The 26,746-nt window shown below is 38.3% G+C and overlaps 1 protein-coding gene across 1 annotated transcript in view; it reads right to left on the bottom strand.

Annotated features, from left to right (window-relative positions):
• The window catches only part of GABBR2 (gamma-aminobutyric acid type B receptor subunit 2), a gene marked incomplete at both ends in the record, with an annotated part of 491,928 nt that overhangs the window by 21,574 nt on the left and 443,608 nt on the right, over nucleotides 1-26,746 (bottom strand). Inside the window, 2 exons of the mRNA XM_084306998.1 lie at nucleotides 1,408-1,632; nucleotides 14,254-14,364. Of these exons, the coding sequence (XP_084163124.1) occupies nucleotides 1,408-1,632; nucleotides 14,254-14,364 (336 nt within the window). The remainder of the gene's footprint in view (nucleotides 1-1,407; nucleotides 1,633-14,253; nucleotides 14,365-26,746) is intronic.

The raw sequence follows: 26,746 nt of genomic DNA, 5'->3' as shown, positions 1-26,746 counted from the left end.
TTTCATACAGCTCACACATTTAAATCTTGCAGTATTTTGAAGTACTCTTCTTTGCTGTGTTTGTGAATTTTCCTTAATTTAGAAATAAGTTGTGATTTTTCCCTAGGATCCAGAATAAGAATGTGACTATTTATGTCTGTGCAGCTTTTTAATTTTTAAGAAGTGAATTGCAGAACTTATAAAAACATCCGGGTTGTAAAAACAGTCCTGGAGAATGAATTGCACTTTTTTGTTGCATATCGGAAGTTGGCTTCTGTTGCTTGTCTGTGCCTCTTATTTCTCTCAGAGGGAACACACAGAGATAAATTCCCGCTCCTAGAACCATCACTAGGGATGCCAGTTAACACCAACACGTGTTCACGATAATTTGCTCAATTCATTCACAAATATTTTATCACTACTCAGCTGAAAAGCTTAAAAACTGAGATTCTAAAGGTAAATGGACCTGCACCTTGAATCTTGCCTTGCAAATGTTCCTGACATCAAACTGCATGTGCATCTGATTTGGGGTGATATGCTAGGTTTATGTAAGTTATTTAAAATGACCACAATTATATATTTTACCACAAAATATGACATGCATTCTCCAGAACTTTTGTTTTAGCTAAGGCAATCTTATGTAGAAATCAGCTTTCTCTTATTTTCTCTGTCATACTTGTGTTTAAAGCTTAATTCTGAAGTAAAATGACCAAGTTCAAGCCCCCTGTGGGTATCTTAGTTCTTTAAACAACACAAAATACACATATCCTCAGAGCCAAAAGGAGCAAAAAGAGATGAGAGGATATGCCTTACAGTCCATGCCACACTTAGTCCTTTAATGTATCAATTATTAAAAATATCTTTAGTGTTAGCATCTGCAGTGTATGTACAGGTTTTTTTTTTTTTTTCTGAAGTGCTGATAGATCCTATTTTACTACCAGATTTGTATACCCTTAGAGGTTTCAACATAGTTAACCTTATAACATGCCAGTAAACTCCAAAGGTCTTACTGTTTTGTAAAAATTGAAGAAAATATTCTGATTAATTTATTTAGGGCTCATAAGAAACATGTGGCAGAGTAGACAACTGTACCTGTCCCTCCTGAATCTCCACAAAGCAACTTCTCCAAAAAGTTTCTATTCCACTGAAATAACAGAAAGCAACTTTTGTTTTCCCAGTCACACATTCAGGAAAGGTGTAGGCATTTCAAATGCATGTCTTCACATTCCTGTAATATTTTATTTTCTACTTTCTCTAAAATCTCACAAAGCTTTGTTCTTCATCTCAGAATACACTATAGACTGGCTTTACTTAGAATTCACACATGTCCCATGTGTTTGAAAAGGTGATGAACTTTTACATATTAAATCACAATTATAAAATAGAAGAAAAAAAATATCCAGATCCATGCTAAACAAATTCACCTACCTTAGGTACAAACACAAGGCAGAGGGTAATGGTACTGCAGAATATTATGACTAAAGCAACAATACAGAACTGCACGTTGGGTTGGTCCCGAGTAAGGAACGAAACAGCAGCACCAATAATGCACATTATGCCCACGTTGTATACACTCATTCCGATGTATTTGCTATCGTTCAAAGCAGGAATGCTGACATTTCGTGTCTCCCAGGCTAAGAAACAACCGAATAACTGAAATAGTAGAAGAAGAAAAAGATGGTGATTAAAATAAGAATTGGTTAACATCCAGGAAAAAAAATAATAAACTGGTATATGTTCCAACTTGATAAATACAAGCAATATTACAGTACAGAGATATACACCTACTTTTTATATGATATCTAATTACTGTTTCATTTTTTTTTTTTTTGCTCAGCAGGATGGATTCCTGCTTTCACAAGAAAAATATTAAACTTGGAAGTAGTGGTAGTAGTAGTAGTAGTGATGGGAGCAAATTTCTCTAATGTTATGGATGTTTTCATTTTACACTTTTAGTTATTGTTGAACATAGTTCTTCCTGTTTGTTTTCAAGGATTCCAGTAAAGATCTAAGATGTACTATTCTTTTAGTTATTGTTAGCAGCTGTTCTCAATATACTCTTATCAATCCAGTTATTCATTGTATGATTATCACCTACATTAATAAGCAGCAGTGCCGAGATACGTCCCACAACAGACGAATAGCCAATGTATAAAGTCACCATAGTTGCTCAGACTGCAATTATATTGTTTTTTATTGTAGTGGGAGTTGGTAACAGCCTTTCAATTGAAGTTGTCTGATGATTTCTGGCATAAAGCATTCTAGTGGCAAATTTTTAATTGCTTGTTTCTTTGGCATATTTTTAAGTTCTAGCCCCATTTTTATTTGCAATACGCCTTTGAAAATCAGCACGGTAAAGTCTTTGGTATAAGGAAATCTTCTTCATCCCTTGAAAGTTAATTGGATTTTTCTACAACATGAATGACTGCAAAAGATTATTTTCTTTCTGTTGTGTTTCTCAGGGAAATTCTGGCAACACAGGAAAATCATAAATGAAGTCAAGGCATTGTAAATAGTTAGTCCGGCCTACAGTCTAGGCAAAGCCCAGCAAATGTGTATGGTGCCCTGGGAAGAACAGTAAAGAGCAGATGGTGTCTGAAGGGAAAGACAGAGTGAGGAACCATCATCAAGACCCAAGACATAGTGTTTGTATTATTTAGCTTTTTCTGAAAATACTGCATAGACAGACAGGAAGGAAAAAGTAAAAAAGATGCACTCCCACTGATCTTGCTACCGTTCCTTCCAGATCACCACATTTATCCACTGATATTTCATAGGGATAATCTTTTATCTTAAACAACTGCAACCCATGTGGTAATCCAGAAAAGTAGAGATCTGTGATGATGCCTCTTGGGGGTTAATTACAGTTGCCTAGTAAAAACTTAACATCTGCTTTTTACCTGTGGGAAAAAAAACTTTTAAAAATTCAAAGGCAAATAACCAGGACTAGAAGAATGTTGTCTGGTTGCAAAGGCAAGCACAAGAGAGTTAGGAATTGACAGATTTATGTTTGCTTTGCAAACTCGGTTTTACTCTTATGTTTCAACTCTGGTAATGACCAGACATTAATAATTGCACGTTTCCTTTATATATATATATATATATATATATATATTTTTTTTTTTTTTTCTAAACTCAGCTAACAACAGTAACAAACCCAACTGTTTGTGACTCATTTGCTTTGCACTCCCACAGAAAGTAGCAGGCTGCAGCCACCTACCTCCTTACCCAGACTCTTCAATCCTGGACTGACTCCTGAACTGCTACCCTTGTCCTCCCATTGCTGAGGTTTACTGATACTTAACTCTCTTGCCTACAGCACATGTTACCATGTTACCATGCCACATGTTCCTGAGAAGACCTGGCTGAAATGCTCTGGCAGATGATGCATCTAGTCTCAGCCTATGGAGTGTGGTAGACTGGAAGTACTGCCTTTACAGTGCAGGCAAGCCTCTTGCTCATCCACTTTCTACTGCTTCTGTCACTGCCACAACCTGAGTCAACACTTGTAGGCAGAGGTGACCCTCTAGCAGCAACAGCAGCAGCAGTTGCCTTTGAAATCCTTACTGAAACCTTCTTTGGCACCATTCCCAACTTTCTGTCTCTTCATGTTCCCGCAGGATATGGTATTCTCCAAGTCCTTGGCTCCTTGCCATAGGCCTACCTCTTTTATTTTACCCGTCTCCTCTTGTAGGACCAAAGTCCAAACCTGCTCTTGAGGGGTCAAGGTAAATATAGACGGCTACCTGGAGGATAGAGGTGTCTCAGAGTCCTTTTGTAAGGACTTAGGTGGGGAAGCCATGTATTGAGCTGGGTAGCCTTGAGCAGCAGCACAGCACCTAATGGATTTTCTAGATCCCATCAGGTAAGAAATGTGATGCTTCCAATAATGAAGGATGCAAGCATTATTTCTCCGAATTTTGAGTCTGGCTCTGTGCACAAATGGAGCTGAAAACCTACAGACTTTTCTATAGACTTTTGTTTTACAGAAGCAAATTGTCAACTGTACTGATCTGGTTGCACTGGGGACCAACGCTGGCAATGCCTTGTTCTCAGGCTACAAACGTATCCCTCCCAGAAACTCCACCAAATCAGCAGCTGACTATTCTGCATTCCCTGCACTCTTGCTGCTGTGAAGCTCAGCTGTGTTGCAGATTGATGCTTCACCGGTGCCTGAATTGACAAACAGGCTGGGCTGGGCTGAGCTTTTTGAGGGGTAGGAAGGACACCGGTCTGTGTGTGTCTATAATATGTTTGAAAAGGGATGAGACCCTGAGTAACTATTTTAGTTATAACCCAGATGCCTCTAACCATAGTGACCACGTTTATGGGCCAGTGTATACTTGGCAGAATTTCTGTTTTCTGCTACAGTCATTAATGAGATTTTTAGGGTTGTGGGTCATCCCTTTCTCTCCCCCCACTTCTTCCAGTACAAACAGACTCTTTTCCAAAAGCATTATTCTGGGAACACAGCCAACATACTTAAATGAGGCCAGCACTTATTACAAATAATGGGCATGAATTTATAGCTAAGGCAGTTAGAAAGCTATCTAAAATATCAATTATAATGGAAAAAGATCTTTTGAACAGTGTCGTGGGTGTTAAGGTTTGACCCAGTCTCATTTATAATTAAAAACAGCATGGAAAATGGTTAAGTATCTTCCAGCTGAAAGGAAGATATTTATTTACTTGATAACTAAAGAAAGAGAGAGGCTCTTGCAGCAAGTGGGTTTCCTCTGAATGATGCACTATAAATTCGAGAGCATTGTTTTTAATTTTTATTGGCATTTTGGGTAAAATATTTGCCTCAGGAACAGAACTGTGCTTTTCTAAAAGTCACAGCTCATCCCTGAGACTCAAACATGAATAAAAACAGAGATTTTTCCACAGCCTGCTGCCAGGACAGCGGTGATCACAAAGATGCTCCTTGTTTGCCTGTTAGGAGTTTGAAGGGCTCCACAAAGCTGATGAGATTCCTCCTCTGAGACAGAGCCTTCCAGAGAGAACATGACACTTCGTTTTCCCTCCATTTGCCTTTCTCATGTTCTCCCTTCCTGAGGCTTAACCAATCTGCAGAAAGATTCACTTGCTTGACTTCAAAAAGCCTGAAACTCCCTAAAATGGCTTCGTTAAGGAATGGGATGCACATTGTCAGTGAAAGGTCCAGATTTCTATAGTTCTCCGATATAATTTTGAATACGAGATGCATGAGCTCCAGTTAAAAACACAGCCTCTCAGCAGCACAGTTCAGCTGCTCTCTGCTCCTGGTATCTAAACTTTAAACATTAATCTTCCCCAGCTACGTAAATCAACCCCCTTATTATGCTTGGGGGCACCTAAGTCTTGAGATTGCCAAGGAGTTTAAGGACTATTTGATATTTAAAGCCTGCTGGGATTAGCAAAGCAGCTGTTTCTTCTCCTGTTGCTCCTCAAGGGCTCAAGCTGGTAAGGCTTCTCAGAGAACATCTGCCAGCTTGGCCTCCACACAGAATGCAGCATCAGCCTTCTTCACTCAAGACAACGATGTTGGGGATGATCAGTGCATTGCTTGGACACCATGGCATAGTTCTTAATTTTGGCTTAAATGTGCTCCCTTACCCCAGAGTAGAGGTTGTTTTCAGAAGGAGCTCTGGAACTTTTTTTTTTTTTTTTTCCAGAGCTGTCAGATTTTATGTAATGAGAGACTGGCTGTCTTAATTACTTGGGCACTTGCGTGGGATGCTAGCTCTAATCTCTGCTGAGATTTTTGATTAAACAGTCTTTAGAGAAGGCGTGCATAAACACACCGGGATGGAGGGAGGCAGCTGTTAGTAGTGCTAATGTGCAAGATTCACAGAGGGACAGGACACATCTGTCCCCACTGTTTTATACCAGCTATCTTACGCAGCTCCTGGCTGACAGTTAAAAATCCCCTCCTGAGGCTCCTGAGGGATCCTGTGCACCACAGAAGGAGTTTGAACAACTCAGGGCAATGATTTCTCCTATAGAAATCAGTTATCTAAAGGTTAGGCAGCACAATAGTCTACTATCAAGCCCAGTGGTCTAAATCAAGTCCCTTCAGGGATCTCAACCAAAGACACGTTGAGAATGCAACTAGGCAGGCTTACTACATCATTAGAGTCATTAACTTATAAAAAACGCCTTTTCCCATTTTGGTCTACTAAATACACATCTTGTTGATGTAGGAAGTGTCATAAAATGTTGTTCTGAGCTTTTACTGAAGGTATGGGCTGTACAGGAAAGATTGGTTTGTTTGTGGGTACGCAGCTTCAATTTGGCACCACATTGATTGAGATCATTACCTTTGCAGCAGTCAACATGGTGTTTTTTAGGCTATGTTGTCAGTATGCCTAAAAAGGCAGTGAGAGGACTGTTGTATAAATTTGGGGAAAACAATGTCTGAAGAAAATGGAATTATACCACCATAATAATGATGGAATTTTGGTCACTTCACATACTGAAGTCTTAGAGGAATAACAGGACTATGGAGAATATGCTAGTTGTGTTCATAGATTTTAACGGGCAAACTTTAATTTTTAATTATCTTTTACCAACTAAATTGTGATAGCAGGGAATAGAGTAAAAGTGTTTGTAGCTGAAGTATGGGAAAACGTTTAGCACTGTTTTAAGAACTTGACTAGCCAGTTCATGTTAAATCTTGTTCAAGAGAATTACTGCTAAACACATTGATGATTATTTACTGATCCACAGCATACATTAATACAATCAAAAGTCTAATTTGCTATTGGACTACGTAGACTGGCAGATGACAGGCAAGAGATTACTTCTCTTCCTGTCTTCCTTATTGCCCCGTGCTTACCATAAACCAGTTTGCTTATATGTTTCATTTCAAAGTCATGTTTGCTTATACTCTGAACAAGGGATATGAAACATATTAATAAAGACAAAGAAGGAAAATTATATCAAGGATATCAGATAAAAGCAGAGAAATAATACAGAAAATCAGAGAAAATCACAGTCATGTTTGCCAATAACTAGAGGTTATGGTTTTGGAAAGATTATATATTGGATTAGTCTGCAGCTTTGCAGCTAATTACTGTATCGTAGTAGCACTTACTGAGCTCAGTTGCAGATCATAGCCCTGCTGTGCCACATAAAAGCAAGCTTTTACTTCAAAGATCTTACAGCTATTTTTATATCCAGCTAGGGTGCTGGGAGATTTCCCCTCCCGCTGCCCCTTGAAATAAAGGCAGTTCTGGACTCTGGCCTGCAAATATCTCCCAGTCTGAAGTAATCGTAAAGCTGGAATTGTGGGTTTCCAGATTCATGTTCATTCATTAAATTTGTATCACAGACATAAGCATTTCAGTGAAATGGCTGCACATGTTTTCAATGAGAATTTTTCCTATGTGTCAGCACACAATGTCAAGTTAGCAAACTGAACGACAAACTACACCCTTACAGATCTCCTACCTACAAAGTACAATCTGACATTAAAACACCACTCACTCCCCTAATCAGGCAGGAGTCAGCTTTTATTTTTTTCTTTTCTTTTCTTTTCTTTTCTTTTCTTTTCTTTTCTTTTCTTTTCTTTTCTTTTCTTTTCTTTTCTTTTCTTTTCTTTTCTTTTCTTTTCTTTCCTTTTTTTTTTTTTTTACAAATGTTTAATTAATTTTCATAGAACTGCTCGATATAGAAAGTACTAAAGGGAAGCTTAATATTTCTACTGAACATTAAGACAACAACTAAACATTTTTTGAATTGCAAAAGGAGATATTCAGATATTCAGCTGAAGAGCTTTTTTCTTAAAGGTCACGGTAAAGTCCTTCAAGCTGCAGGTCACTTAGTAGGGTCCTGCACAGATCAAGGTGGAACAGCAGATGTACAAAGCTGTGGACACTAACATGCATCCAGATAAAAATGTCCACTTTATACTCCAACCTTTCGAATAAACAGGTTAATAACATCTTCTGCCTTCTTTCTGTTCTGGTGATATTTGATTTTCCTCCATGTAAACTCTGATTAGTCATGAAACACATCATAGTAACAGTTATTAGCAAATATCCATTTGGAATAGCTCTATATGGTCTCTGGCAAAAGATCACCATAATCACACTTTAAAATGATCAAACATCTCTGATAAAAACAAGGGTATGTTACAATTTAAATCTATTTCTGTTCTATAAAAGTGATGCAAAGAGACACATAAGGGGATATGCAATATCTGCAGTATTTCAAAAACATATTTGAAATTTCCTTATGGTCACAGTAGGGAAAAATTATCCCACAAAACCATATGGTAACTTATGTTTAGGACACTAAAATACTGTCAATGTTTAATTAAAGATATATAAAAATCTCTGGTACCACTATAAACTACCTTCCTCCACCATAAAACTTAACTACCTTCCTCTCTAATGCTTATAAGGTGGGACAGATGGGTTGATGTTAAACGTGCCATAAATGAGTTGGAACCATGCAGTTCAACTGAGGAAGCAGTCCCTTCTCCTGAGTACTCTTTTTGATCATGAAGGGAATTAATAAAGAATGTGAGCAAATGTGTTAAGAATTACAGATGTTTTGAGATATAATTAGGAATTTTCACATAGTTTTGAGACCATTTATATATTTTTTTTTCTACACAGAACATATACATGTATTCATTTGATGAGAAGATTAATTAAGAATATACAAATTATTCATATATTTATATATATATTCATTATTTATATATTCATATAAAACCATAAGATTGGGAGGGACTTCAGGAAATAGGATCACAGAATCACAGAAGGTTTGGGTTGGAAGGGATCTTAAAGACCACCTGGTTCCAACCCTTGCCATGGGCTGGGACATCACCCACCAGATGAGGTTGCCCAAAGCCCCATACAACCTGGCTTTAAATCATCAAGTACAACTTTCTGCTCAAAAGGCAGGCTCAGCTAGGAGACCAGACCAGGCTGACCATGACATTGGTCTATTAACTCTCTATTAACTATCAAAGTGAAGGAAAGGTATCTGAGAAAGAGAGGGAACAGGGGAAGTGGAGGGAATGTTTACAAACAGTAACAGAAAGATGCTTGGGTATGTGCTGTAAACTGTCTGCCCTAAACTTCATAAACGTAAAAAAGCTTTCCTCAGCTTAAAAATTGTTTTGGTTGTTGTGGAATTTAAAACAAACAAGCAATAAACTTGGCAGAAGAATAGGCAGAATTTATCAAAACTTACAAAGAAGAAACACATCCTAGCAATTATGAATTAAGGTTCTAAAACTGAAATAGTGTATTTTTATACACTACAAAAGTGTATACAGAGTTAAATTCATAATAGAAAATGAATGGCTAACAGCATTAAGAGTATAAATTAACATTTCTTTAACAAGTGTGAGAAAAAAAAAGGATTCCTAAGACTGATTCATTCCTTGGAAGTTGACAAATTCAATAGTAGTGATGCATGATAAGATATTCTTAATCAATATTTTTGTCCTATTTATAAAGAGATGGAACAATGCATCCATGTCTTGCCAAAACAGTGAAACCCAGTATATTCCGACAGTTAGAGAGCTCTTGAACACACTGTCAAGACTAGTTGTTGTCAGCAGAGATACGTGGTAGTTTGCACACAGTAGCTTTAGGAATTGATTTAGAAACTCTCTGGACTGCCGGACTTAATTGTTGATATTTATTGGATATCTGGCAAAGCTCCACTTAAGATATAAAGGGGTCGTATGGGAAAAGAGAAAATGGAACATCAGCAATTACAGAGCCATTGCTGTAATTTATATCTTAAAAAAAATAATGAAATGGCTGATACCTGAACTCAGGCAATAAATGAAAAAAAAAAAAAAGCCATATAATTCAACATGCTATTAGTTTTTCAGTGAGATTGTAAGACTTAACAAAGATAGTCAGATTTATGCAGCTTGCTTGGATTTATCAGTAGCGTTTGTGTAAATATAGTATGGTGGTTTTAAAATAATATGTAAAAAAATCAATATAACAAATTTAAACTGATTGAAAACTAAGCGATAGACATCTAGAATGAGAAGGCAATGAAAATGAATAGGTTTACAAAAACTCCTAACCTAATGCTATCCCACATTTACTTCTGACTTGAAGTAGACTATAACAGAATTGCTGAGAATGATACAGAGGAAGCAAAGGTGGAGAAGGGTAAACAATTAATAGATGTCATTTTCATAACACAGTAAGATTTTTAGAAAAGTCACAGAAATTTGGCAACACTCAGGGTAGTTTGTCTAGCAATAAACATATCAGGTTATTTTATAGAAAGAGAGATAATAGATAAGCAGGACCCACCAAGATTTTGTCTAGACAAAATTCTGCCTATTGATTAGCGATCCTCAGGGATTCTTTCAAACTTGAAATTAAGATTGAACATTTATCACAAAGATATATTGTGGTTGAATTAATAGTATTTTTAGCATCTTAAATCAATTACAGAGTCATGCTGTGCAACGTGTCAACCATAGTGACCAAAACAGAACACTGGAATGTGGATCACGAGAAGGAATTTGACTTCTTGTTCTTATCAGCCCTCTTAATGACCTCTACCATGTCCCATCATGTATATCCATCAGTTTTTCATTTCTCCACCATGATATTTTTGTCCTTAGCAAGGTAAACTAAGGACCATACATTAAAAACTGTGTATCAGAAGTGGTCAGTAATAATAGTTACAGCTCTGAAAAAATATTAATGTTTACATGGCAAAAGTCGGATTTGATATGCACAGCAATGGCCAAGTTGAAAATATACTTTGACCTTGAGATTGTGTTTCTCAGTAATATGTGATATTATATCAGCAAAAAATTAAACTTCCAACATACGAACACCTTAAATCTAATGATAATTAAATGCATTAGCAGAAAGAAGGGAATCAAACTGTAGACAAATCCAGTGTGTATGATTAATATGCAAAGTACCCTAGAGAAGTCCAATTCATCCTTAATCTGGTATTGTTCTTTCCGAGATTGGAAAATAAATTCACACTGCCCAGAAAGATGCTAGTAATGCAGCACTGGCAAGATCAAGATGATGTGATTTCTATCATCCTTTGGAATATGCAAAATAAAGGTAGTTTTCAACCATGTCTACACCATCAGAAATTAAAATTCGACATGCTGCAACTGGTGATTGTCATGTCAATCACAGAGGGGCCTTGAGCCTGCACGTAGTCTTTTAGGAGCTGAACATGAGATGTCACAAAACTGCATCCAGTACATATGATGGGGGTTGGCCACTAAGAAAACTAATGCAAATGACAAAGGCAAGATTCAGGGTTGTCATCTTTCTATTATACTCTGGTCACCAGTCTTGAAGAATTTGAAGCCAAAAATTGAGAGGCTTTCATGCAGTTAGCAAGCATGACTTCAAAGGAAATTGAAGAACTATCAATCTTTTTTTTCTAATGTTTCCTTACTTTCATACAAAAGAAACTTGTGCTTCCTGGCAACTAATGGCTTCCCTTGTCTTACCTTGCCCTTGCCTTCCCTGCCCTATCTTGCCCTTCTCTGCTCTGCCCTATCCTGAATGATTTATTCATTGCATTAGTGCATTTAGGTCACAAGAATGAGCAGTATTTGTCTATACGTTCAAACCATAGCAGAAAAGTACTTTTCTAGGTTAACTTAATTTCTGTTTTCTCAATTTGAGACAACAAGAATTCACCATAGATAATTTTGGCTCAAGGAAATCAATAAGTCATTTTACCTTAAATATTGCACTCTACTGTAGTTGTCAATACTAGCTCTTAGTATAAAGCATGTGAAAACATAAATAAATAACTAAATATCTTATTATTACAAACTGCTGAGTTTCATACTAGATAAAATGATACAGTAATGTGAGAGGTTCTGTTTGTTTTGATTTTTATTTTGTTTTGTTTTGTTTTATTATTCCAAAAGCAAGCTATATCTTGTGTAAAAAAGTCTGAAACATGTTTGGTGATGAGATTAAAAGCATCTATCCTGTTTTCCTGATATCACACAGTTGTATGCATTACAGAAGAGTAGGACACCATAGCAATTATTTGATCAATTCATTACAGTGCCTTTCTTTTTCATATATAGAGATTTATGTGATAAATGGCATTGGAGTAATAAAAGTATATATTTCACTGGTGGTTATGAAACACTGTGTGCCTGAAATAATTATAATGACTAATACCAAATGGCATTTGCAAACTTAAACATTCTGAGTCACTTATCTTGTAGAATACAGTACAATGACATGATAACAAACCAATCTAGGGCAATGATCCAGTGAGAACCAATGAAGTTTAACTACTGTCCAGAACAACCTGAACACGAAAGAAACATTTCAAAGAAAATTACATGTTTTCAATTTTTTTTTTAATTTAACATTATTTTTCCCATCTCTACTAACAAATGGCAGAATTTTTCATTGATAATATTACTAAAGTTATTTTTACCAAAAAAAAAAAAAAAAAGTAACGCTTCAGTGTTTTATTTAATGGATTTTGATTTCATTTGTTCATTTACACTGCCCTATATGAAACAAACTTATTTACGTGTTGCTTTTTGAACAGAACAGCAGGGGAAAAATGTCTTTAGCCATTGTATAGGGAACACTGACAACTTCTACCTCGGAAAATGTGAAATGAACTGTTTGAAATTTCTGTACAAAGAGGTTGAAACACAATAAAAGTATGGAAAACCAGTTATTCCTTTTAACACGTTACCTAAAAAACTCTTGCAAAATTAAGTATTTAGAAGGAAAAGTACTCTGAGTGAAGAGTAGGAATTTACTGACAAATACATCCGAATAGTAATCAAGGAATATGCTAGACAAGAGACAATAACGTTAAATAACTTGACAGCAATCGGGTACTAAAGCTGACATCTTAGTTAGCTATCTTAATGTCAAACTGTGGCCTCAGTCCTGGTCAGAGTCACTGCTCCTAACTTCTGGCAGCCTTGCCCTTGAAACAAAAGTCTCTTGTTGCCTTGCTACATGCTGAGGTTGCCATGAATCCACAGCCACATTCAACTACCCAGTAAGAAATCCTGAGATGTGGAATCTCTCCTAAATCCTGATCCCTGTGGGGTGATCACATATGTCCTATAATTCTTGGTTGCACAGCCTGCTTGGACACCCTCCTAAAAATAGGTGTCTACAGCTAGTCATATTTTTGTATTTCATTTTTAAATGGGAAGGTAGGAAGGCTTTCTTCTGGTGAGCAGCTCCAGGATCAGAGCCCAGGAAGTGGAGGGGCTCAGTGCAACTTCCTTCTCTGCCTGAAGACACCCCCCAGCAGACCAGCCTGACCACAAAGCAACTGAGTGTTTGGAATAAATACAAAAAACTCTTGTCCCTTCCTGTGAACTTTGTGCTGTGTATTTAAAGTTCTTTCAGCCTGCAAAAAGCAGCATGAAAACAAGCAGGACCCTGCAGCCTGGTAGAGCAGCCATTTGCTGTAAAGCAGGAAGATGTGTTCTCCAGGCACTAGCATCTCGCTCTCCCCGGCTTCCCAAAGGCAGCAGCACCAGCAGTGCTGAGTGGCAGCAGCTGACCCAGTCTTTCATGGGTGTCCCAGTGAGCAGGCATGCTACAAATGCACAGAACAGATTGAACCCTTCAGGCAGTGTAAGCAAATGTTTATCTAGTTTTAGGATCCAGATGGGGCTTAGCTCAAGGTAGGTGTTCAGCTGGTCAGTGCTGTCAAAAATTAGATATTTTAAAAGCCTCCAGGCTTAAGTTCTCAGGAGATTTTAATCATGAATGGTCACTTTTACATTTTTTTTTTTTTAACTATCAGTGTTTGAGATTGCTGGTTCCTGAATTTCATTTTATCAACAAAACATTTTTTGTGGAGATGGACCTTGGTGAAAAAAGTGTTATTTTGTCTCTGACTTCAAATTCTTCTCACATATCCTGTGACTATTCCTGAAGGACATGTCCAACTCAGAGGCAAACATTTAGAATAAGCTAGTCTCACCCTTTTGGAAAACGTAAAGGAATTCAGATGATCAGGCTGCTGAGTTTGCTAAATCGTCTCATTCTTAGACCCATCTTTTCATTATTTAATTTCTTGGTTTGTGATATATTTATACTATTCAGCTTTAATGCTATTAGTGTTCTATTAGTTTTATATATTCTTATGTCCACATATTACCACTTAATAAACATTAGAGTAGGCCCTATTACGAAAGATGTATTCAAGAAAGTTTTAACTCACTCTCAGCCATCAGGAAAGCAAACATAATTCCATTCATACCTATCAGCAAATAGCAGCTTGAAAGCAGCATTATGCAGAACAAGCTATGCTTACCATCAGCAGCCCTTTATATGCATAGACAATCCCAAGCCAAATTGTCATGTGAGTATTCTCGCAGTGCTCCAGGATCGGTCGGATGGAGATGTCTCTGCCCGCAGGATCCGGCTATAAAAATAAAGGTTGAAATATTTGAATTGTTTTCATCTGTATTCACAGATTCAAAGGTAGTTAAATCTATTCTCAGTAGACTGATGTGTAGGATACAGTAGATTGAGGATGTGTAGGGTATGCCATTAACAACTTAAAAGAAACCTGTGATGGCTGCAGTTCCAAGAACCTGCAAAGGAATGTAGTAAAAAGCAAAGATCAGAGGAAACAACTGCATGATAGTTACCGCTAGATGAGGTCACCTCTACTGCAAAACAGAAAGAAAAGGTCTGAAATTACTCTCTTTAACAGTGTCAGTCACATTTATCAGCTTCAGGACATCTATTTTTTTTTACAAGGCAAACAGCTTGAATGCACAGCCATGAAAATAAATGTACTTGAAGTCATCCTTCCTTTCACCTGTGGTTCTTGTGTTACTGGCAAATGGCTGATAAACAATGTATGAAACACTGCTGTGTTTCAGATGTTTTCTCAATGATAACCATGAGCTAAATCAAAGACCATTTACTATGGAAACTGCAGCAGTAGCTTAGAAGGGAGTATAAATCATCAAAAAAATGGAGCAAACCTGTGCAAAATTTAATATGGCTGGAAGTTTTGTAGCATTTTGGAAAGCACAGTGTATAAAAGCACAGAATCAAAAGGAATTGCAGACTACCACGACTGTTTGAATGAGGGAAAAGTCATAATTAATGCCCAGAGAAACCTGCAAGAACCCCTCCATTTTTACATCAAAAATAAAAAAATAATAATACCCCCCAACAAATAATAATAATAATTTTTTTTTTTAAAAAAAACAACAGTTATAGTGAAACTGCTTTTTAATGGTGTATATCATTTAAGAACACAAGGTGCTTCTTATATGTGATTCTAAGAGATGCTGTTTTTGTTAGGTACCAGAGAATGTTCCTTTTGGCAATTCAGAGCTGTGTGTGCTATTATTCAGTGTTGCTTTACAGAATACTCTGAAATCCTGAAAGCTATTTTTGCTTTCTGCTTTGAAACACTGGATCTGATCTTCAGCTAAAGTGAGATCAACCCAAACATAACTTTCTGTTCCTGGTTGTCCCTGTAGGCTTCACAATTTCCCTTTGTGACAAAAAACATGTGTAAAATGTCTCATGCAGGAGAATAATAATTATTACATAAGTTAAGGAAAAAATCATATTTCCACCAACTGAAACACAGAATTGTAGGTGAAGGACTTTAGAGAGGTCTGAGTAATTTGCTAGAGCTTATACTTGCTGCTTTGAATGCTAGTGTGAATTCTGCCATAGACTTTAGTGGTAACAACATTAATGCTCATTTGTTTCCTCCATCAAACTTTTTGGATGTGAGGCATTGCTCCTGACCTTATATAGAGTAAAAAAAAAAAAAAAAGAAAAGAAAAAGAAAAAGTAAAATGTAACAAATAAAGATATAGACATAGGGATAAAAGAACAAACAGCCTTGTGCTGTGCACTGCACAGTCACAGGATTCATAAATTTCCTTACAAATCCTGCAGTAGGCAACACAATAACATTTAAAACCTATTCTTATCCTGAACTTCTGTAGAAACCCTGAACAGAAGAATAAAGATCTTTGTAAAGAATATCTCCTAAAATAAAATAGAAATCAGGAAGGCAATATTTACTGTCCCTGAGAGCTTATGACTCCACCCTAACAGCTGCTGATGGAAAGCAAATAATCATTGACCACAGAACTCAAATGAGTGACAACATGAAGTGGCAGTACAACATTTCAGATGCTGCATATGCTGGTCTGGGGATCAGTACAGCTACCCAGTTCTCCTTGATCAATGATAAAAGTCCAATCCTAAAATTTCTGTTAAAACTTCCTATGTTCAACATCCTTTCTGACTAGTATGGAATGAAGTCTGCGTGATAAGTTGATCAAATATAGCTCTAAATATGTAATTTACATGTGAACAGACCTGTATTACAGACACATTTTTTTTCTGAAATTCTGAATTATGTCTGAGATTAATATAAAGTTTTAGTTTTGTTATTGTTGTTTTTAATCTTTATATTACCATATGCCATTCCTCATGGTCTGGAATTATGGAAATTACATAAAATTTAAGGTAAATTGTGGTCATCAGAATGACATTTTCTTCTGTGGTGGTTTTACCGTGCTGGGCAGCTAAACCCCACAACCGCTCTCTCACTCCCCCTCCTTTAGATAAGGAGGGGGAGAAGTAAAGCAAAGAACAACTCACGGGTTGAGATAAGGATAATTTAATTAAAGGGAAATAATTATAATAATTAAATAAAGACTACCATGAACTAAACAATTTAACTAAAGGGAAATAAAAGGGAAAGGGGAAAAAGGGAGGAAAACAAACAAACAAAATAAATGAAAGCGATATGGAAGTGCAGAGGAAAGAAATTACTCTCTACTTCCCACAAATGAGCGATGATTGACCACGTCCTTGAAGCAAGGCCTCAACGCACGCAGCCGGTGTTCGAGAGGAGGACCGACGTCTTCTCAACGAGAGCCCACCCCTCCCCTCTTCTTCCTGTTTCCACCTTTTATTGCTGAGTGTGACACCACATGGTATGGAATATCCCTTTGATTGGTTTAGGTCAGCTGCCCTAGTGATGTTTCTCTCCTCACTTTTTTGCCCACCCCCTAGGAGGGTTAGAGAAAGGCCCAATGCTGTGCCACTGCTGCTCAGCAGTAGACACAACACTGGTGTGATAACACTGCTGTTCCAGCTACAAGTACAGAGTACGGCACTGTATGGGCTGCTGCCGGGAAAGTTAACATTCCAGCCAGACCCAGTACATCTTCACACTGGGGAGTTGCCACAGGACTGTCCCCTCAGTTCCCCAGCTCTATGTCCTTTCTATCATATATTTCCAGTTTCATACTTTTATGAAATGAAGAGGTTTACAAACAATGTAAACTTCCACTTGGTGCAATCAATTATGCCATGTGCTTTGTTTCCCTTGTCCCTGGATTGAAACCCACCCCTCATGCTTTGACTGACACATTCCACCACTTTTAACAAAGTAAAAGTAATTGGAATTATTTCTTATTTTGAAAGGTATTTCTGAAATGCTGAACTCCTGTTTGGTCAGTTGCAGATAACTCTTTTATTTCCACTATGTAGTTATTTTCTATTGCAAATTTGCTTCAAAATTGTAAAGCATATGTCCATTCATTACTCAAAACTGAAAAACTCAGGCAGAAAAATGATGAGCTGGAAAACATAACTTGTTTTGAAATCCTATTAGAGAGAACGGATTCGCATCATTTCCCTAATAGGAAGATAGCCAGATTTTATAAGGCCATGATAATTTAAAAAATATGTTAATTAAATAATGCAGTGTATCCACATCTTCCATGTGAGATAAGAAAGTCTTGTGAAGTGTTCCAAGGGGAGCAGGAAAAGGGAGAATACTCTGCAGCATCAGCAATTTTGTACGTGGGACAGCACTTCTTTCCAGATCTGCAAGGTGGTAGCATATTAAACAAAATTTTGTTGAGCATTTGTGCATTTGGAGTTAAGTGTTGGAAGGCAGCAGTAATTTTACACTGAACTTACTTTGCTGATTACTTATCACTAGTGCAAAATGACATTCCTGGTTTACTGCTTTTAATTTGCCATTCTGTTTCTTCACTGATTTTGCATGAATTAACTAATCATAGCAAAAAGCTGAGTTAAAAAAACATGATATTTTCTGATGTCAAAAGAATTTTTAAAAACTCCACAATTACAGCTGAATGGAGCACTTCAGTGACCTCTCTAATCATCCACCATTTGTGCACTTTTTTACTGCTTTAGAGAGGATGACAACATAAATGCTACCAGTGATTATATATGTACTGGAAATTTGCCCTTTCCTTTTATAGAAAACAATCTAAATGCCCTTCAGATGTCATTCTCAAAAGCCTGAAGACCTCCTATCTTGTGATTAGGCTGAAGCTTTCCTACCTCCTCTGAAACCTAATAAGGTTTCTGACATTGACATCAATTTCTGGAGTGTTTTCAGCAGTTGAACATAAACAGTTTAATCCATTCACTTCATACAGGAGTTGTGTATCATCTCCAGTAAATGCTTGTTTTACATCAGATCTGCTAGGTCTAGGGAGCAACTCAAGCCAGTAAACAGATAAACCTACACAATGATTATACATGCTTTCCATGCATGTTCAAATTGTTATTTGTCACCTCTGTAATTTGGTTGCCTTTTTATTTTCTTTGCTCTTCAGTCTGTTGGTGGTCTGGCAGATCTTCTTCATGGTAGGTGAGAAAGGACTTAAATGGTTACTGCCAGATGGAGAAGTAAAGATTAAAACCATCTGGAAACAGCAGGAAAATTTGCAAGAGAGACCAGGGCAGGGGCAATGACAGAAACTGCTGAGTGCCTCGCATACTCCCATATCACATCAAAAACAAACAAACAACAACAACAACAAACAGTCACAATGAGAATCAAGAGAAAGTGCAGTTTCAGTGGCAAAAACGTAAGTGGTGTGGTGGCCAGCTCTCCTTGTCTCGGGCTGAGGTGTGGAAAGATAGGGCAAACCACCCTGAGGCACCTGTACCACGTAGGCATGATGTTAGTTGATCTATATAAAGACTGTTCATGTTTTCATCTTTTTCACCTTTTTCATCTAGAACTACTATTTATTTTTCACTGTAGGGGCTATTGTACTAGCTAAAATCTATTTGGAAAAGAACCTGCAAAATGGGAAGAAATATATATTACGACAAATATATTATTTACAGATTTTGAACCTTTAATGCCAGTTTTTCTCTATAGGACTTAAAGGAGTCTCTTAAGACTTAAAAGGAGAAAGGTTCTGGGCTCCTCGGGGCATTTCATATAGTTAAAAGGTTTCTTTTCACACTGTGCCACCACACAGTACCCAAAAGGTCTTGACCTTCTCAGGGACATATCTCCAGATCATGTTGCAAGAATAGCAGATAATCCTTATTTACAGAGTTCTGGTGCTGCTGCATACCACAACTCATGGGGTGGAGGATCTTACCAAGCTTTATAAGAAAATGTATTATAGATTTCCAGCATATTTTGTCTTTTCTACAGCTGTAGTTTTATCAGTAAGAAAATTAGAAGCCTTTCTAAAGATGGATGTGAAACATAAGGTAAATAGTTCCAGCTTCTGTTTACTAGGTTTAAAATGAACTGTGCAGTTCCCATCATGTAGGAAATATATGGGTTCATACTCTTTTGGCACACCATTAAAATGGTCTTCATATGCCATCCCACAGTCTGTGGGATATATAATGACTGTATGCTATCTGTATATTCTTCTGCATCATGAATTAGACATCTCTGGCATTTTAAATTTGGCACTTATATGGAGACCAAATGTGATTCCTTATCTAAAAATCCAGACTTTGCTAAATTAGAAGATTGCCCTTACTTCTTTTTTAAATTCACATTTTTGCAAGCATAATTATAGTTAGTTTTCATTATAAATGTTGTAAAAAAATAACATTTACTTGCACATTATAGCAGACCCTCCTCTGTGCTAAACTGCATATCCATATGGAAAGGTGTTTCAGAAAATAATTTAAGCAGGTTTTATATGCAGTATATTTTACCCAGGCTCTCAATTACTGATGAAAAAGAGAAAAAGAAGGAACAGAGACTGTCTACTTTTCAATTACTTAATGATTTGAGGATATTTTTAGGCCAAAACAACTTGGATGTGAAAAGGAGATTTGCCAGGAAATTGATCTTCTTTGTTTTCTATGTTTTTTTACTTGGTGAAGTCACAGCTCCCATGAATGCAAAATAGCAAATGCAATACTATGCTAGGGTAGCTCACCTAGACTCTTCCAACTAAAAATTTGGTAATCAGCCTAACATAAAAGCATACTTTTCTTTGTCCATAGCTAAGACTGTATTCAGATACGCTGTTAAACACCATATGTTACCTAGTAGCTCAGCTGACTAAAAATCTGTTACTGGATTCTTGCAGTCCAGTGACCAATTTCATTTCTCTTCAAGATTAATTGAGAATGTCAGTCATTTCTGTAACTGTCTACTGATCCAAAACACTGATTTAAAGACTTTTTCTTCATGTATTTTTATTTATTCTAGAGTCTTGGGACAATTTGATACTAAAATAGAAAATCGCAGAATCATGGAATCACCAAGGTTGGAAGAGACCTTCAAGATTATCTGGTCCAAACATCATCCTATCACCACTATTACCCACTAAACCGTGTCCCTAAGCACTACGTCCAACCCTTCCTTGAACAACCCCAGGGACGGTGACTCCACCACTTCCCTGGGCAACTCATTCCAATGCCTAACTACTTTTTCTGAGAAGAAATGTCTCCTAATTTCCAACCTAAATCTCCCCTGGAGCAACTTGAGGCTATTCCCTCTAGTTCTGTCACTTATTATCTGTGAGAAGAGGCCGACTGCCAGCTCCCAACACCCTCCTTTCAGGTAGTTGTAGAGAGCAATAAGGTCTTCCCTGAGCCTCCTCTTCTCCAGAGGAGGCCCGGAGCAAAGGTGGGGCAATGGTGGCCACCGTGACCTCAGTAAGCCTCTGTGATGGCCAGCATGAGTGGCCCACAAGTGGCCCAGGCAGCTGTGTTGGGAGCTGCCTAGAAGATGCCCTCCTGTGGAAGAAAGAGAAAGGTCAGGAGGGCTGAGGGCCCCTTTTCTGGGGCTGGCTCCCCCTGGCCTTTTGGCTTGCCAGAGAGAAAGGCTGCCCCTTGGTCATAGGGGCTGCCCTCCACCTCCCATCCTGTGCCCTCGGTTTATTTTTAACAGTGTTTTTGAGGTAATTTCATTCTATTCTTTATCAAAAAGAACAGAAGCAAGATGTGTCTTCAGCCCTAATCCCCATGTATGCTTTGCACCCCTGCTTTCTGGTGTAAACAGGTAGGTGCACACGGAAATTACCACATACCAAAATGGCTGTTTTGCAATATAAATAATAATAATAAAGAATAGGATGGTACCTACCACACAGTGCTATTTCTAATAACAGAAAATTACTCAGATACAGCAACTCAGTCCTAATATAAGAAATTAGCCATCTGTAATCGTTTACACAGTACTATTTTGAATCATCATAGAATCGTAGAATCGTTAAGGTTGGAAGAAACCTTCAAGATCACCTGGTCCAACCATCACTACCAATGTCACCCACTAAAACATGTCCCTAAGTGCCAGGTCTGACCTTTCCTAGAACACTCCCAGGGACGGTGACGCCACCACCTCCCTGGGCAACCTGTTCCAATGCCTGACTGCTATTTCTGAGAAGTAATGTCTCCTAAATTCTAACCTAAACCTCCTCTGGCACAACCATTCCCTCTAGTCCTATTGCTGGTTATGTATGAGAAGAAGCCAACCCCCAGGTCTCCACAACTTCCTTTCAGGTAGTTGTAGAGAGCAACAAGGTCTCCCCTAAGCCTCCTCTTCTCCAGACTAAACAACCCCAGTTTCCTCTGCTGATCCTGATAGGACTTGTGTTCCAGGCCCTTCACCAGCTTCATAGCCCTTCTCTGGACATGTTCCAAGGTCAATGTCCTCCTTGTAGTGAGGGGCCTAAAGCTGAACACGCTACTCTGGTTGCAGCCTCACCAGAGCAGAGTACAGTAGGACAATCACCTCCCTGGTCCTGCTGACTACACTATTCCTGATCCAAGCCAGGATGCCGTTGGCCTTCTTGGCCACCTGGGCATTCATATTCAGGTGAGTATCAATCAGCACCTCCAGATTCTTTTCCTCTACACAGCTTTTGAGCCACTCTTCCCCAAGCCTGTAGCACTTCATGGGGTTGTTGTGGCCAAAGTGCAGGATCCAGCAATTAGCCATGTTAAGCCTCATCCCATCGGCCTCTGCCCATCAATCCAACCTGCCCAGGTATCTCTGCAGGGCCTTACTACTCTCTGACACATCAACACTTCCCCCCAACATGAAGTTGTCTGCAAACCTACATAGTGTGTACTCAATTCCCTCACACAAGTCATCAATAAAGATTTTAAAGAGTATGGGCCCCAACACCAACCCCTGGGGAACACCACTGGTGACTGGTCGCCAACTGGATTTCACTCCGTTCACCACCACTCTCTGGGCCCAGCCGTCCAGCCATTTTTTTACCCAAAAAAAGAGTGTACCTGTCCAAGCCATGGGCTGCCATGTTCTCCAGGACAATACTGTGGGAGACCATGTCAAAGGTCTTGCTGAAGTCTAGGTGGACTATGTCAACAGGCTTTCCCTCATCCAGCAGGTGTGTCACCCAGTCATAGAAGGAGATGAAGTTGGTAAGGCAGGACTTGCCTTTCATGAAGCCATGCTGACTGGGCCTGATCCCCTGGCGGTCCTGCATAAATTGCATGATTGCACTCAAGATGACCTGTTCTATCACCTTTCCTGGCACCGAAGTCAGGCTGACAGGCCTGTAGTTCCCTGGCTTGTCCTTATGACCTTTCTTATAGATGGCTGTCACATTAGCAAGTCTCCAGTCATCTGGGACTTCTCTGGATGACCATGACCAGTGATAGATGATGGAAAGCAGCTTGGCAATCACCACCTCCAGCTCCTTCAGGACCCTTGGGTGGATCCCATTTGGCCCCATGGACTTGTGAGTCCAGATGGAGCAGCAGGTCTCTCCAGGGTGGGGTGCTTCTGCTCCTCGTCCCAGACTTCTAGATTAGCAGGATGAGTACCCTGAGGATAAGAAGTCTGGCTAGTGAAGACAGATGCAAAGAAGGTGTTGATAACCTCAGCTGTTTTTTTATCTGCTGTAGTCATATTCCACCCTGCATTCAGTAAAGAATGGAGATTCTCTTTGTCCCTCCTCTTTCTATTAATATATTTATAAAAACATTTTTTGTTATCCTTTACCATAGTGGCCAGGTTGAACTCGTGCTGGGCTTTGGCCTTCCTGATTTTTTCTCTTCATATCCTGGAAACTTCCTTGTAATCTCCCCGAGTTGCTTGCCCCTTCTTCCACTGGTCATAAACTCTCATTCTCTCGAATACACAGCAAAAGTTTCCCATTCAGCCATGCTGGTCTTCTTCCATGCTGGCTCGTCTTATGGCATGCAGGGACAGGCTGCTCCTGAGCCTTTAAGACTTCCTTCTTGAGGAGTGTCCAGCCTTTTTTGGACCCCTTTGCCCTTCAGGACTGACTCCCAAGGGACCCTCCCTACCAGTGTCCTGAACAATTGTTCAAAGTCTGTGCTCTGGAAGTCCAATATAGCAGTTTTACTGACAACCCTTCTGACTTCACCCAGAATAGAGAACTCTACCATGTCTTGGTCACTCTGCCCAAGACAGCTCCCTGCCACAACATCTCCCACCAATCCTTCACTGTTTGTGAACAGCAAGCAGGTCCAGCAGACAAGCAAACAACTCTTTGATGTAATAAGACTGTTTTCCAGCATAGGAATACATTTTTCTATCCATAAAATCACTCTCTAGACTAAATAACTGTCCTTATGCCTAGAGACTCCATGACTCATGTGTGAGAAGTGTGAAACATAAAGAATCTGACCTCAGGAGATGGTGAGGACAAAGTTCTGAACAACCACAATTGACACTGCGTCCGCTGTGCATACTTGATGCTCACTCATGCAGATCCCAGGGGTAAACTGCTTTTAGACTTGAATTTATATTTATTTTACTTTTTCATAGGGTTTAAATTTTATAAGCTTACAATCAGGTAGTTCTTTATGTTTGTCTAAAAATATTTACAACTGATGACTATAAATACAGCTTCAACAAGATAGCATGCATTACCAGTCACCATCTGAATAGAAAACCTTCTCATAAGGATCAAAAATTTAGGAATGCTGCTTCTGAGGTGAAAAGTAATTTTTAAAAAGTATAAAAGAGTTACAACTACTCTAGCTGCCAATCTGTGAATTTACTCACTTTGTACCAGAACAATGAAGTACTGCTCAGACCACTATCAGAAAGAGAGATGTTACCTTATTTCTGTAGCAGAAGACAGGGAGTGATATGAAGGTTAAGCAAATTGCCCAGGAAAGCTGAGAAGAACCCAGCTTATTGTGTCTTACTTCTTTAAGTTAAAGAAAACATCTTTCTTTCAGTTTTCTAAAACTTGAAAAAGATGTACCATAAAAGCCAAGGAAAAAAGTCCTAACACATTCTGTAGTTTGAAGGATATTAATGTAGTTATTTTATACCACTCAACTTGCCACAAATACAGAACCCAGGTCTAACTTTACAAGTAGATGGGAATGAAGATAGAAAGGCAGACAGACAGAAAATAATAAAAAGCATGTTAGGGATAACCACTGTAATTACTACCACCGCAAAACAATAAGGTCTGGTATTGCAGTTGCAATGATAGCCACACTGTACTATCTTTAAAACAAATCTACTTTCTAGTTCCCCATCTGCCTCTTGTACAAATAATTCCTTAAAACAGCAATCAGATATTCTGTATGTTAGTGTGATTGAAAGTTAATAACATGCCAGAAAAGCTATTTAAAAGCTCTTGTATTGTGAATGTGCCTGTGCATTTACTTGTAAAGAAAAATCTCCCAGCAGCACATTTTTATAACATCACTTTACCTAATGATTTTTATTTTAGTGTTGTGGTACTTCATTTTTTATAAAGAAAACTGCTTGGATTAGGGGATGATATTAATAAAAATACCAAGAAACATCCGGGAAACTCTGGGCTCTCAAAAAGCAATTTCATAAGTATTAAGGTAAAATACAAATAATAAAGTGGACCAAGTAAAGAACCACCAACAACAACACCACCAATAACCCACTGCAATACCTGCAAACAAATACAGATTGACAATGAAAGGGAAAAGACAAAATTCTCTTGTATTATGAAATGTTTCAAAGAACTATGACTAAGACTTCCTACTCTGCACTCAGTGATCTACTCAATATAAATTTTACATCGTATTATTTCCTCAGAGAATGTTGCCCCAATTATATATCTAGGGACTGGATAATGAAATGTGTTGGAGTATGTACAGTGGGATGTGTTACAAAGATTTCATAAAGCATTGTCAGCAGTAGAACATGTGTTTTTCTTTGAAGGGAGGGCAAAAGGCCAAGGTTTGGAAAAGAAGTAGTTTAGAGGAATGAAGACCTTTGCTAATACCTAGACCCTCCTGATCTGCATAGACTCCTCCAGAGATATGCACTTGGTGGTATCAGCTTCACAAACTAAGGAAGAATAATATTCCCTCCCTTTCTGTGAAGCTGCCCAGCACTGTGGGTGGCAAGCTGAATTTGCATGTTCTTTTAAGAATTTTCCTTTCCTAACTAGATTTCCTGCTCTGCTGATACCGTGCCAGCCACCCTTTGTGGTGGCTGGAGTCATTCATTACCTCCTTGCTTACAGTAATGGAAACAGACAGCGTTAATGTGAAAGTATGGAAAATGCAGAAAGGAGAACAGGAAAACAAATATGCAGAGGACAGCCAAACTGTTAGGGTGGTCCTAAAAACAACCAAGGCACAGTCTTTTTTTTTTTTTTGCTGAGGATTTGCTAGCAGGAAGGTTTTCAGTTGTGTGTGGGGATGTGGCTTACTGCTTTATTGTGGCACTTAGAGAAACAGGACTTAGCACTTTTCCTGTAAATGAGCTGGATAAGCACCCAGAAGCTAAGAATCTATCAGCAGGGTGTTCCTCCCAGCAAGAACAATTCTGAGGTTCTTGAATGTGACCAGCTATTTAGGACAAGAAGGACAACAATAATGCCTCTATAATCATATTACATTTTCTTTTTAGTGCTTTATTTCTTTGATTTACATATTTTGCTAATATTTATTACCATGGTTATTTGCATTACAGTGCCAATGACAACAAATGGATGTCGTCTCATGCAGGAAGTGAAAATCCCTTTCTTACGAGCATTTAAAACATACGTATAAGGTGTGGGAGAAGAGATAAGCATAAAATTGTATGACATTTTCAGAAGCAAATATCAGTTGACACCACTATCCCTCTATGCAAGCACTGATAAATATTTAGTTTCTGGGCTGTGGCAAATACAAGGGATTATTTCTCACCAGGAAAGAAATTTTAATTTCTTCACCTATTCTTTTATACTCTCCAAAATGGTTAGATGATAGCCCATCAACCCACTACTGGAGGATTTTGCTGCAATTCTCATGACTGTACTAAGCAATAATTCAGAAACTGTTGTATTAAGTGGAGGCCTTTGTTTTACAGTACACAAGCACACAAAGTGTACCTTGATTTTAATGGGAGGCCTGTTTCTGCTGTGAATGACATAGCCCAGAGCAAGGTAAAATTACTCTTGGAATCTTACTTAAACAATGCTTTTCCTGCCTTAAAAAGGGAGTCTGAAAGGAGTCTTACAGAATTCCATGCTCATATCAGCATTGCAGTTAAATGAGATTATTTTGATAACTGTCTC

Source organism: Netta rufina (genome assembly GCF_964035555.1).
Source record: "Netta rufina genome assembly, chromosome: 2".
In the NCBI taxonomy this organism is placed as follows: domain Eukaryota; kingdom Metazoa; phylum Chordata; class Aves; order Anseriformes; family Anatidae; genus Netta; species Netta rufina.
Note: the sequence above shows the minus strand (reverse complement) of the source record. Positions and strands in the feature narration are given on the sequence as shown.